The sequence below is a fragment of the Felis catus genome, chromosome C2 (genome assembly GCF_018350175.1).
Source record: "Felis catus isolate Fca126 chromosome C2, F.catus_Fca126_mat1.0, whole genome shotgun sequence".
NCBI classification, from domain to species: Eukaryota; Metazoa; Chordata; class Mammalia; order Carnivora; family Felidae; genus Felis; species Felis catus.
In genome coordinates this window covers 860,801-873,834 of record NC_058376.1, presented here as the reverse complement: position 1 = coordinate 873,834, position 13,034 = coordinate 860,801, and the positions used below count along the sequence as shown (strand labels likewise).

General features: G+C 59.8%; 1 protein-coding gene across 2 annotated transcripts; it reads left to right on the top strand.

The window, feature by feature from the left end:
• Nucleotides 1-6,191: 6,191 nt before the first annotated feature.
• LOC109496987 (skin secretory protein xP2-like) lies at nucleotides 6,192-9,254 on the top strand. Of its 2 annotated transcripts, none has more exons than XM_023238598.2 (3): nucleotides 6,192-7,741; nucleotides 8,154-8,403; nucleotides 8,702-9,254. In XM_023238598.2, the coding sequence occupies exons 1-3, from the start codon at nucleotides 7,604-7,606 to the stop codon at nucleotides 9,235-9,237; spliced, it is 924 nt and encodes a 307-aa protein (XP_023094366.2). In that variant the 5' UTR covers nucleotides 6,192-7,603; the 3' UTR covers nucleotides 9,238-9,254. The 2 variants fall into 2 exon arrangements, with proteins under 2 accessions (XP_023094366.2, XP_044892420.1); XM_045036485.1 differs by lacking the exon at nucleotides 6,192-7,741 and adding an exon at nucleotides 7,748-8,045.
• The last annotated feature ends 3,780 nt before the right edge of the window (nucleotides 9,255-13,034 follow it).

The window sequence follows — 13,034 nt, the reverse complement described above, 5'->3', positions numbered from 1 at the left end:
ACAGTGACGGAGAAGGCACAGCGAAGAGAGCCCCGGGGAGGCGGGGGCCGAAGTTGGAGGGATGTGGCCACTGCCACCAAGACTGGAAGGGGGTCGGGGACCCTTCCCCCAGAGCCACCCCTGGATGGTGGTCTGGCCTCCAGACGTGGGAGAGTGAGTTTCTGCTGTGTTGAGCTCCCCGGTGTGTGCAACTGATCACAGCAACCCCAGCAAATGACACGACAGTGTTCTCACAACAGACAAGAATCTTTGACACAAGAGGGACGTGTGCAGTCGTCCCTCGTGGGTGTCCGGGACCCTCCCTGGGGCTCCAGGGCACCTGGGGGGTGGGACTGGAGGGGCGGCGAGGGTGGGCGTGGGAGGAGCACGGACGCCCCTGGGCAGGGGGGCGGGGAGGAGGGGGGTGGGGGGAAGGCAGGGGCGTGGGGTGGGGGGCCTGGGGCAGCGGGAGCCGAACCTGGTTCCCGGCACCCGTCCTCGGGCGCCTCCCCCCGGGAGCAGAGGCCAGAGCCACCACTGCCCCGTGTTCCTCCTGAACGATGCGACCCCACAGACGCCGTCCCCTTGCCGTTTCCAAATTGTGAGCAATGGCGGTGTATTATTTCCTGCCATGTGGAAATACGCCAGTGGAGGCTACTTTTTAGAAAGAGGTGCCGAGCACGTCTGCGGGCAAACCAGGAAGATAGGGCCCGGCCCCGCACCTGACGGTCGTCTGCACCCACCTCGGATCACAAGGGCCCGGGGTCCGCGGTCCACTGGCCCCAATGCGGTCGTGCCCGGCAACACCCTCAGGGCTTATTCCTTCTCCACGTTTGGGTCACACTATAGGAAGTCAGGGGAAACAATAGAACCGTCTAGAAAGAGGAGCAGTTACAGAAAGAAACACACAAAACAAACACACAAAATCAGCAGCTCCCTGGGTACCAACAGCGGTCAGTTACATACGCTGGGAAATGTTTCCGGCTTAAACTGGTAACTGAGAAACACAATAAAACTTCCAAGAACACTGGGAATGCGGGGAAGCTCTGCATTTCCGCTGATGATGTGAAGGGCGGTTGGAACACGTCCCCTCGTTCTTGGACCGCTGGGTTCTACGGATTCAAGATGCTGGCTTTCCCTAACCTGCTCTTGAAGCGGATCCGATTCCCTCCTACCCACAAACCCAGGGGAGGACCTTAGTGTGGGGCACCTGGGGCTCCTACGGGGAGGGGAGGCCACCGGGGATCAACCCAGGTTGGGAGAGCCCCTGCCCCAAGGATCTGTACAGGATTCCACAGGCTCCGGGCCCCACCTGATACTCTCCGTCAAGGAATTTCTACAATGGAGTCCGAGTCCTAGAAAGTCCCTGTAGAGAGAGAAGAGGACTAAGTGAAGAGTGGGGGAGAGACGACAAGGGAAGGCAGCTGGTGTGCAAAGGAGGAAGAGGTCGGGCTGATGCATGTCCCAGCATCTGGGGACACCAGTGCAGGTGGCTAAGGGGACCATGAGCCTGATCCTGGCAGAGGAGATACCAGGTGTGACCTAGAATGACCTGTCGGGGCGGCCCCGCTCCAGGGTCTCCTGTGATGGGGTCACAGTATGTGGTAGTTTCCAGAGGGCAGAGGTAAGCGTTTCAGGAATTACACTGGAAAAACCTACTTGTGGGCAACTTACGGTCTTCTATTTAGTTTTCTCAGTTGTCCACCGGAACAGACACTGCATCCCGTTTCACAGGTGAGTAAACTGAGACTCAGGGACATCACAGCTTTCCCAGAACCACACACAGGTACCTTACGGAGACTGGGCAGCTGCCAGACCTCCCACCTCAGCTGACTGCTTGTCATATACCCCTAATCGGGGCCTCTGTCAGCAGTGCAGGGATAGTTCTAAAAACCTGAATAAAGAAAAACTGCGCTCGGAGGAGTTAAGATGGCAGACAAGTAGGGGGACCGGGAGTTTTCTTGTCCCCCCAGCGCAGCTGTATTGAGGTCAGATCCCTCGGAACTCCCAGGAAATCGATCGGCACAGCGGCAGAAGGATCTCCCCAGGTGGAGGGAGACAGCGTGGCAGGACCGAGGTGCATGGATGTGAGCTGGGGAGATAAAACCGTGTAGGCACGGAGGGGAGGGAACCCACTCTGCAGAGGGGCTGTGACAGGGCGGCATCGAGTTAGCACAAGAGGAAACCTCTTGGGACCATGAACCGGGGAACAAGTAGTGAAGTCCCCAGTTCCTTTTTGCAAACAGCCTTTGGAGCTGAAGCTCAGAGGTTTTGAAAGTGCGTCACTGAAAGCCACATATGGAGGGCCTACAGCTAATATCCTCCATGGGGAAAAGCTGAGAGCTTTGTCCACTCTCAGCGGTGCCCCCTCTCACCACCGTGGTTCAACTCAGTACCGGAAGTCCCAGCCTTGGCAGTCAGACAACAAAAAGAAAAGGCATCCAGATTGGCAAGAAAGAAGACAAACTTTCACTCTCCACAGACAACATGATATTCTATGTGGAAAACCAAAAAGACTGCACCAAAAAACTACTAGAGCTGATACACAAATTCAGCAAAGTTGCAGGATATAAAATCAACATACAGAAATTGGTCGCATCTCTATACACCAATACAGAAGCAACAGAAAGAGATATCAGGGACTCGATCCTATGTATAATTGCACCAAGAACCGTAAAATACCTAGGAATAAACCTAACCAAAGAGGTAAAAGATCTGTAGACTGAAAACTACAGAAAGCTTATGAATGAAACTGAAGAAGACAAAAAGAAATGGAAAAACATTTCATGCTCATGGATTAGAAAAACAATTATTGTTAAAATGTCTATACTACCCAAAGCAATCTATGCATTCAATGCAGTCCCTATCAAAATAACACCAGCATTCTTCACAGAGCTAGAACAAACAATCCTAAAATTTGTTTGGAGACAGAAAAGTCCTTGAATAGCCAAAACAATCCTGAGAAAGAAAACCAAAGCTGGAGTCATCACAATTCCAGACTTCAAGCTATACTACAAAGCTGTAATCATCAAGATAGTATGATGCCGGCACAAGAACAGACACTCAGATCAATAGAACAGAATAGAGGACCCAGAAATGGTCCCACAAATATATGGCCAACTAATCTTTGACAAAGCAGGAAAGAATATCCAATGGAAAAAAGACAGTCTCTTTAGCAAACGATGCTGGGAGAACTGGACAGCAACATGCAGAAGAATGAAACTGGACCACTTTCTTACAAAAATAAATTTAGAAGGGATAAAAAACCTAAATGTGAGACAGGAAACCATCAAAATCCTAGAGAAGGAAATCAGGCAGCAACATCTTTGACCTCGGCCGCAGCAACTTCTTACTTGGCATGTCTCCGGAGGCAAGGGAAATAAAAGCAAAAACCTCATCAAGATAAAAAGCTTCTGCACAGTGAAGGAAACAATCAGCAAACTAAAAGACAGCCTACTGAATGGGAGAAGGTATTCACAAACGACATATCAGATAAAGGGTTAGTATCCAAAATCTATAAAAAAACTTATCAAACTCAACAAAAATCAAATAACCCAGAGAAGAAATGGGCAAAAGACATGAACAGACACTTTTCTGAAGACATCTAGGTGGCTAACAGACACATGAAAAGATGCACAACATCACTCATCATCAGGGAAATACAAATCAAAACCACAATGTTACCATTTCACATTTGTCAGAATGGCCAAAGTTAACAACTCAGGCAACGACAGATATTAGCAAGGATGCAGAGAAAGGGGAACCCTCTTGCACCGCTGGTGGGAATGCAAACTGGTGCAGTCACTTTGGAAAACAATATGGAGGTTCCTTAAAAAATTGAAAATAGAACTACCCTACAACCCAGGAATCGCACTACTAGGAATTTATCCAGAGGATACAGGTGTGCTGTTTGAAGGGCCACGTGCACCCAATGTTTATAGCAGCACCGTCGACAATAGCCAAAGGATGGAAAGAGCCCAAATGTCCATCGACGGATGAATGGATAAAGAAGATGTGGTTATTTACAATGGAGTATTACTCGGAGATCAAAAAGAATGAAATCCTGCCATTTGCAACAATGTGTATAAAACTAGAGTGCATTACATTAAGCAAAATAAGTCAGTCAGAGAAAGACAAATAGCAAATGATTTAACTCATACGTGGAATTTGAGAAACAAAACAGATGAACATAGGGGAAGGGAAGGAAAAATAATACAAAAACAGGGAGGAAGACTGGAATAGGTAAATTATAAGACCTCACTGGCATTCCCTCTCCCCTTCCCCACTGCGTTCTGCGATCCGGGCTCTGAATGGGTGCTCCATCAGTCCCCGGTACCTGCCTTGTTCCTGCCATGGGAGCGATCACTCTGCATCATCCATTTCACAGAGCAGGAGAGTGAGACCCAGAGAAGGGAGGCAGGTGTCTCGGGGTACAGGGCTGAGCAGCAGAGAGCTGGAATACCACCTCCGGAGCCCTCGCCAGCCCGGGCAGGAACCCCCCCCCCGAGCCAAGAGCCAGCCTTCCCCTTCCATCTGGCCACTCATTCTTTCAGAGCTTGACGATGGCCTGTTCTTCTTGGCCATGGGGTATTGCTGGCCGACCAGGAGGGAGTCCAGCTGGTAGGGCAGGTGTAGCTACCGGACACAGGGACACCTGTGAGCTACCGGGAGCCACATTCTGGTCTCTGTCCCCGGGCCTGCCCGGCAGCTGGGATCCAGGTGCCCTAGGGGTCAGCAGACAACAGGGTCTGGGCTGAGCAGGAGGCCATGACCTCAAGGAGACTCCACTGGGCCCTCTCCTGGCTCCTGCCTAGTCTCACCTGTCCTCCCTGAGGGGCTCCAGGGCCCGGATCCAGGCCCCTTACGGCTGCTGGGGCTCCAGCCTGGAAAGATGTATAGCCTCTGGGGCAGCTGGACTTGTTGGGGCTGGAGGGAGGGCCGGCCACCGACAGGGCCTCGGCTGGGGAGGATGCGGGCCTCGTGGGGGTGAGGATGGGGCCGGGACTCGGTCCCGGGGTCACGGCTCATGTATACAAAGGGCTGAAATCACTGAGTGCCCGGGGGGCGCCGAGTTAAAGTAGCCCCCTGACGCTTGGTCATCCTGGAGGTGGCCCCAGGCCTCCCCAGGCCGCTTCCCACCCTCTGACTCTGCCCAGGGCTGCAGCCAGGCCCAGGCTGGACCTCTGTCCAAGGTCCTGCCAGGAAGACAAGGCAGAAGGAGGAAAGGAGAAGGGGAAGGGGCGGACCGACTTCTCCCTGCCCTGAGTTGACCTCCACTGCTGCCTGCAGGAGCCCTGGCCCAGCCATGCCCCAGGGTCCATGCACCTGGACCCTGGGGTAGAGTCTGCGGTCCAGGCCAGCTGGGTGGGGGTGGGTGTATTCACTGGCCTTCGTGTCCCCAGATGTCCAACCCACCTGGCCTTGCACCCTGAGGTGTGCCTGGCTGGGGCAGACATGGTTCTGGGGTGCAGGAGAGGTTCGGGTCCCAGAACCGTTGGCGGAGGTGGAAACATGGGGGACCAGCCAGGTGGGGAGCAATTGGATTCATGCACATCAGTGTCACCTCTGGATCATCTACAGGTGCTGAGTGCAGGTGCCTGGGCACACCTGGCCACGACACAGACCTGGCCGGCCCTGGGGAGGGAGGCCTGTGTAGCCGGGGCACCTCCCCTCCACCTACCCCTGGAGGACAGCCTGGGTCAAGGCCACGCTGATGCACTTCCCCGTCTGACCCTCAGGGACAGTGGGGACACTGAGGTCAGGAGAGGCAAGGACTGGCCCAGGACAAGTGAGGTGTGCGGCGTCTGAGGAGCAGGGCTGGTCTCCAGTCCTAGGCCAGCCTCTATCCCCCCGTGGGGTTCTCCCTGGGAACGAGACCCTCTGAGATGCTCGGGGGTCCCTATCCACCCCGTCTGTGTGAGGCTGTGACCACTGGGCATCTCCAGACAGGCGGGTGCACACACACACACACACACACACACACTCGGACTGCCCCGCTGGGGGTCAGAGGGGAGTCCACACTGGGAGGGGGTGGGTAACGTGGGGGAAAGAAGAGAAAGGCTGGAGGCAGTGGGGCCATGGGCAGGGACATCAGGATTCCTGGCAATAGCCCGGGACCCACAGCATGGGGAGGGGAGATGTGCCGGCTGAGGGCCGGGGGGTCCCCAAGATGTCTGGGGGGATTGGCGGGAACTAGGGGAGGACGGGGTCTGGGGTCCTGTGTCCACCACACTGGGCACCTGGAAGTAGGAAGTGTGGACGGGGCTAGGGCACAGAAGGACTCAGCGTCCTCCTCCGTAAATTGGGCTGCGTAGACAGTGTCCCCAGGGTCCCACAGGCTCATAGACGAGTCTGTGTCCCGGGATCTTCATCCCTGACCCTCTGTTCTCCCCTCCTGGGAAAATGCTTCCTACTCCCTCAAGGTCCTTCTGAGCAGAGGGCAGCCTGGGGGCTTGGAGGACCGAGGTCCTGGGTTTGCAGCACGTGGCCGAGCAGTGGACCCTGGTGTGGGGACCGAGGTGAAGACCCTCCTTGTTGGAGCCTCGGGTCCTCATTAGGAAGTGGTTCCCCAGGCAGTGCCCTGCCTGGGGTGAGGAGGCCTCGTGAGGGAGCTGAGCACCGGGCCGGGGGAGGGACACGGGCCACAAGGGAGGCTTCTGAGGGTCGTCACCTGGACCCTGGAGCCCACAGGCCCTGCTCCTGTGAGACACACAGAGACAGACCGAGTCCGAGGCAGACACAGAGAATGGACCCCGGAGAGAGGAAAGCAGAAATTCCATGAATCGGCCTGGAAGTGACAGCCCGTCATCGTCTTCTAGCCCTTAGAACGCGGTCACACGGGCCGTCCACCCGGAAGGGGAGGGGGTGACACAGGGATGTGTGACCAGGATTCGGGAAGGCTGGGAGCCACAGCCCAGGCGCTGGGACCCGGGCCCAAATGTGATGGAGCCCCTGGAGGGGCGTGTCGGGTGGGCACAGGGTCTGAACGAGCTCACCTCCACCTTCCCCCGGGCCCGGGACCCAGGCAGGAGGGGTGGCTGTGCCTGGACCCGGAGCAGACCCAGGCCCGCGTGAGTGTGTTCCGTGCCAGGCCCACCCCTTCCTCATCTTTCCACGGCCACGTGTGCCCACGAGCCTCATGGGGTAGCAGGCACGGGACGAGTCTACAGGTGTCTCCCTGATGGTGTCCCTAGAAGTGGATTCCAGAAGGACCCCACTGTGCAGACGGGGAGACCGGGGGGCGCCGGGAGGCACAGGGTCTGTGCGGGGTCCCGGCACTGGTCAGGAGGAAAACCCAGGTCTGAACCCAGCTCTGTGTCCCCAGAGCTGCCACACCGGCTGCACCAGGCCTCGCGGGGATGTGGCTGGGCTGTGTTGGTGTCACTGTAGGGACAGGGCATGGGGTGGAGGGGAGCCCTCCGCAGCCTGGGAGGGGCTCTTGTAGGAGGAGGAAGACGGGTAAGGGGACCCACCTCTCTGGTCACAAAGCCCAGTGACCTGGCAGTGACCTCACCTCTCTGGTCACAAAGCCCAAGTGAAGTCAGAACCCGGGTCACCAGGCACCCACATTGTGGAGACAGCGCCCGACTGGGCTCATTCGTTGGGACACCTTCGCCTGACGAACATGTTCTCCTGTTGTGTGCCCGTGTCCCGCGGCTGCTGGCTCAGGGGAGCCCGTGGCTGCGACGCTCCCCGACCCCGGAGACAGTGGGTCAGGTCGTGCACAGGACGCCTCAGGTCTCTAGCTCGCAGGGAGCCAAAGGTAACCCAGGGAGCCCCAGAGACAGTCGGTCCAGCCCGACACCGCTCTGATCTGACTTGTGCGGCCCCACGGCCCCTCCCGTGTGTGTGTGTGTGTGTGTGTGTGTGTGTGTGGAGGGCCCACGTGAGCAGGTGCAGGCTGATGAAGGGGTCAGATGCCTGGTGGGCAGGCCATGCTCACACTCCAGGTCAAGGCTGGCTGGGAGGGACAGAGTGTGCTGGGGTGGCCCTCTTGTCCCCAAGATTCATCCCGAGCCTGCAGGTGGATGTCACTGTGTCCCGGGCGCAGGGCTGTGCGCACTCAGGTCTGTGTCGGATCTGGGAGCCGCAGGGGGAGAGGGCGGAAGGACACTGAGGATGGCCGGGCGGGGCTGTGATGCCTCCGGGCCGGCCGCGGGTCACTGTCTTTACAGAAATCAACGGATGAAATCGGGAGGCGACTGTCGGGATCCCGATTCACCTGCCCTACAGAGGTGTGCGTGTGCCCCGTCGCCCAGGAGGGCCACCCTGGACCCGGGGAGAGAGTGGCCGCACGGAGGTCTCCGGAAGCAGGGCCTGGAGATGGCCTGGGAGGGCCTCCCTCACCGCCCGGGCCCCTCCACAGGGTCCTGGCTCAGCGGTCCTGGGACCAGGACCCGGAGCCCCCAGAGCCCGAGCCCGAGGGTGAGAAGGCTGGGGGTGGGGGATGGGGTGCATGGGGCCCCGGGCGGTGCTGGGCCACCCAGGGAGGAGCCCCCGGGGGCTGGTGTGGGGCCAGGAGCAGAGACTGAGAGCCCCCGGGGCTGCGGGCCGCAGGGGGGCAGAGGTCCTGGTGTGGGTTCCTGGCCGCGGCTTCTCGGGAGGCCCTGGGGTGTGTTGTGTGTCTGCAAGGCCCCTGGAGAGGCCGGCGCGGGGGGACCTTCTCTCCTGTCACCCTGAGCCCTTGGAGCCGCTGCAACCATCACTCTGTTTCCTTCTCAAGAGTCCGGGGCAGGAGCAGAAGCCGGTGCGGCTCCAGAGCCCGAGCCAACAGCCTCGGGGGCCTCGGCGGCTCTGGAGGCGGGGGTGGCGCCTGGGGCGACTCCTGCAGGGGCCCGGCAGCCGGCAGGTGACCTGGGACCTGTGCGGGGACAGCGGGCACCTGGGCAGAGTCAGCTGGGTCCTGCTTCTGCTCCTGCTGCTTCCACTGTTCCTGCTTCTGCTCCCAACACCGTTCCTGCCACCGCCCTTCTCCCCGCCCCTGCCACCTCTCTTCTCCCTGCCCCTGCCCCCGCCCCTGCCACCGCCCTTCTCCCTGCCCCTGCCACCGCCCTTGCTCCCACATGGATGCCAGCCACTGATCAAGGGCCTGAGGGCCTACACGGGATGTTTGTTTTATTTCTAATTGTTCCAATCCCCGACCCTGACACCCTACCACAATGTCTCTTCCTCTTCTCCCTTATCCTTTCTCTCCTCTTCTTTTTAGCTGTGACTTTATTTCTTCACTGTTGGTTTATAATCCATATTAATCCTCAGTAAAATTTTTATTTACTTTACGTTGTGCAATTCCTGCGCGCTGGGTACACTCACGACGCTGTGAACCACGCCACAGAATATTGGTGCAGAGTATCTCAGTCCCCGAGGGACACCGTGTACCCGGAGCCCGCCCTCCCCATTCGTGCCCCCGCCAGGCCCTGGGAACCCCCAGTCCGCTTTCTCTCCGTGTTCCGTTACTTACTCTGGAGGTTTCCTACAAGTGGAATCTCTCAAGAGATACCTTCGGGTCTGCACCGACTTTTCAGACGGGACAGATTCATTTTCGTACTCTGTGGTCGCTTGAAATAGACTGTTTCTCCTTTGATGTTGAAATCACAATGGATTAAAGATTAGGTGGGAAAAAAGAGGCCCCTTCGGTGACAATGGGCACGGTCTCGGGGTGGAGACCCCCGTTTGTGCTGTGACACCACAGCCTGACGCCAGCCAGGACACGGCTGGTCCCCCCGTGGCCCAGACAGAAGCCGGGAGACGCAGAAGGCCGGACGGTCACACCGCAGAGGGGAGAGCATCCCTCACGACCCAGGGCCAGAAAGGTTCACAGGCCCCTGGGCCAAATAACGCTCCAAAGCCCGTGCGTTCCCCGGGATGGAGACCAGACCCGTCCCGGTCCATGGGAGCCGGCGTCAGAGATGCGGGGCATCCCGGGGAGGGACTCGGGCAAGTGAAACCCGAGGGAGGCAGCGCTGGGCACCTTCAGACCGGCAGGTTTCTGGTCTGGGGACCGGCAGCCCAGGTGACAACTTGACAAAGCAGAGGTCTCCAGAGACAGGTGTGGGGCTCCCGTCTCCGGGGGACCGTCCTCAGGCAGAGAGGAGGGACCGGGGACTCCAGGGGACGCTGCCAGCCTGCCGGGAACCAGCCCCTCCGGCTGCAGGTGCACTCAGGTGGGCAGAGAGGACATGAACGCGACAGCAGTGCGTGGCCGGCCTCTCTTTCCCAAATCCAAGGCCAACGTCCCCTGCAGCCCTTGCCACACCGCCCCTTGTCTCAAAGCAAAGTGGTCTCTTCGTTCAGGTTCCCTGGTGCCCGTTCAGGACAACGATGCCTCCCGGTAAGAAAGAGGAGAGGCAGGCGGGGCTCACCCCGCCCGGGGGCCCTGGCAGACAAGCCCGCCCTCGGCCTGTGGGCCACGGCCTCTCCTGCCCCCACCGGCACCGTCTGCCCTCTGTCCACCCGACCCCCACCTCCCAGGAGGAGATGAATCCAACCCGAGGACAGCCTCGGGGCCGGCCTGGGAAGAGCTGGGTGGAAGGACAGGTGAGGGAAGACAGAAAGGCTGTTCACGACTCCCAAATCTGATGACCGAAGTCTAGGAGGCGAGAGGAACATGAGAGGAAACGCAGGGCGTGCATTTGGACGTCTTCCTAACAGGAGAGGGTAGGTGGGTGACCCAGGGACTCGGGCAGAGGCCTGACAACTTCAAGGGAGCCAGGAGGAGGATCCGGAGAACCAGAGCAAACCCACAAAAGCACAGGAGACATTCGTGTGCGGGTCCCCAAGGCCCCCATCCTTCGCTCTGTGTGTGTGTGTGTGTGTGTGTGTGTGTACGATGGTTAAAAACCTTGGTGAATATGGCTTACGTGTCTTCTTAGGGGGAGTAGGGCCATGGGGACGGCGCTCTCCCTTGCTGGGGTGGGTGAGGGGCCGTACCACCTCCTGGGTGGGGTCCGGGGCTCACTCTCGTGATCCAGGTGTGTGCACACAGCGGGGAGCAGACAGGGTGCTGAGGGCAGGCATGGAAGCATCCACAAAGGAACTAGGACAGAAGCGGTTTCTGCTCTCGGGGGTGGGACAGGGTGATAGGGTCTTGGTCTTGAATTTGGGGAAGTGGGGCTGGCACGGCACAGTTGTCCCGGTGATGCCGCCTCAGGGCGCTCGAGTCCACCTGCCCCTGGGGGAGCACCTGCGACCCTCCGCTCTGCCTGAGGGCTCTGTCCTGCCCCACGGGCACCTCCTCTCCTGCCAGCCGGGGCCAGCCTGCCACCCGGGAGCGCGGATACCCCGACGGCCCTGGGGACAGAGCCGGTCCGGGTACGACACCGTCTCCCAGTTGGCCTGAGCGCCAGGCCGCCACGGTGCTCCCCCCTCCTCCTCCGGGCTCCCTGTACTCGTCATCCTGCGGGCTCCGTGGGCCCAAGTCTTCCTCTGATCAGGGACCACCCCGTGTCCAGTCTCCACACGCTGGGACTTGGGGCAGGTCGTCTGGACCTTCCGGACTCGTGCTTCCTTGCAGGGACATGTGCAGAGGCCTCCCTCCCAGACTCGCCAGAGGGGACCCAGCACAGGAAGATTCAGACGCCGCAAAGGAAGAGGCCACGTGGGGGACCCCGTCGGGTCGCGCTCACCGATGAGGTCCCGGTGTTCGGCACACGGCAGGGACCTGAGATGGCCGGCTGAATTAGGGAAGGAGGGAGGGAAGGAGGGAGTGAAACCACAGAAGCCGGGTCCACACACCAGGTCGGGTCAGAGGTCAGGTCAGAGGGCGTCACAGCTCGGGCCCTGGAAGGGGGCACGGGACACATCCTTCTGTCCCTCCAGCGCTGACCTTCCTTCACGTGGGACCTGCTGACGTCCTGGATCGTCTCCACCTCCTCTGCAAACAACGCTGAGTGTTCCCGGAAGGGGGACGTCAGGCAGGGGCCGAGGAGGGGCTTCCGGAATCCTGTGCCCTGGGGGACTCTGGGACAGCCTTCCAGGTGGCCCTTTGTGTCCTCCAGGCACCAGGCCACGATTCCACCTCATCTGTCGGGGAATGCGACAAGCCATCTAGAAGGCCCGTTTCGTCCCCGTGTCACAGATGGGGACACCGAGGCTAATAGCACAGCCTGGGTCACTAGTAAGACGAGCTAGGTCAGGAAGCCCATGTCCTTGACTTTGGATTGTCCTACCCGCAGGCCTGCGTCTTGGCGTCCTGGGGCTCGGGGTCCCTCTTCCTGGGGAACCCCACCACCCGCCGAAGGCCCCCCCCCTGAACTCAGGGGCTCCTTCCCAGGTTCCCGGAACCCACTGGACAAGGGATGCCTCCCAGACACCCAGCCCGCATCCAGCCCCCCGGACCTGCACGCCCCTGGTTAGGGGCCCTGGTGGGCAGACGCCAGACTGTCTGTGGGTGCGGGGGCTGGGCACTGGGAACCGTGTGCTGTAACTTCCTTCCCGTGCAGGGCCTCCGGGGGGGCCCCATCCCTCCGATTTCCTGCCGCAAACCCACCGTCCCAGACACCGCCACGGCCCGCTCAGCCTGTGCCCACAGCCACCCCCGCTGGAGGGTTCCACCTGCCAGCCATCTCCCCGTTCCAGAACACGTCCTGCTGATTCCACCTCTGCCCACCTAGCATCTCTGGGTGCACCTGCCTGGGGCCCTGCGCCTTACCCACCCCCATGGCCGGCAGCTGCTCTGGGAGAGGCCGGGGGAGCAGTCCCACTGGGCCGGCAGGGGCCTGTGCCGGAGACTCCTGCCAGCCTCGGGGCCCTGCCCAGGGCCCCGGGAAGGCCCTTGGGAGATTTTTAGGGAGCGATCCCTAAATGGATGATCCCTGGCCCCCACGGCCTGGGTGCCTGGCTCGGGGGACAGCAGGCCTACGGCTCTACCTTGTTCCAGTTGAGGCTGTGGGCCTCCCTGGGCAGCTGTTCCTGTGGCCGGGACCCCATGGCCAGCACGAACGCCAGGACCAGCGTGGACACCAGCCTCCCCGGTCCCATCTCCAGCCTCCCTCTTCGGCCACCAGGGCACTGAGTTTAAATCTCCCCACCCACCGACCCTGCCGTGGCCGTCCAACCAA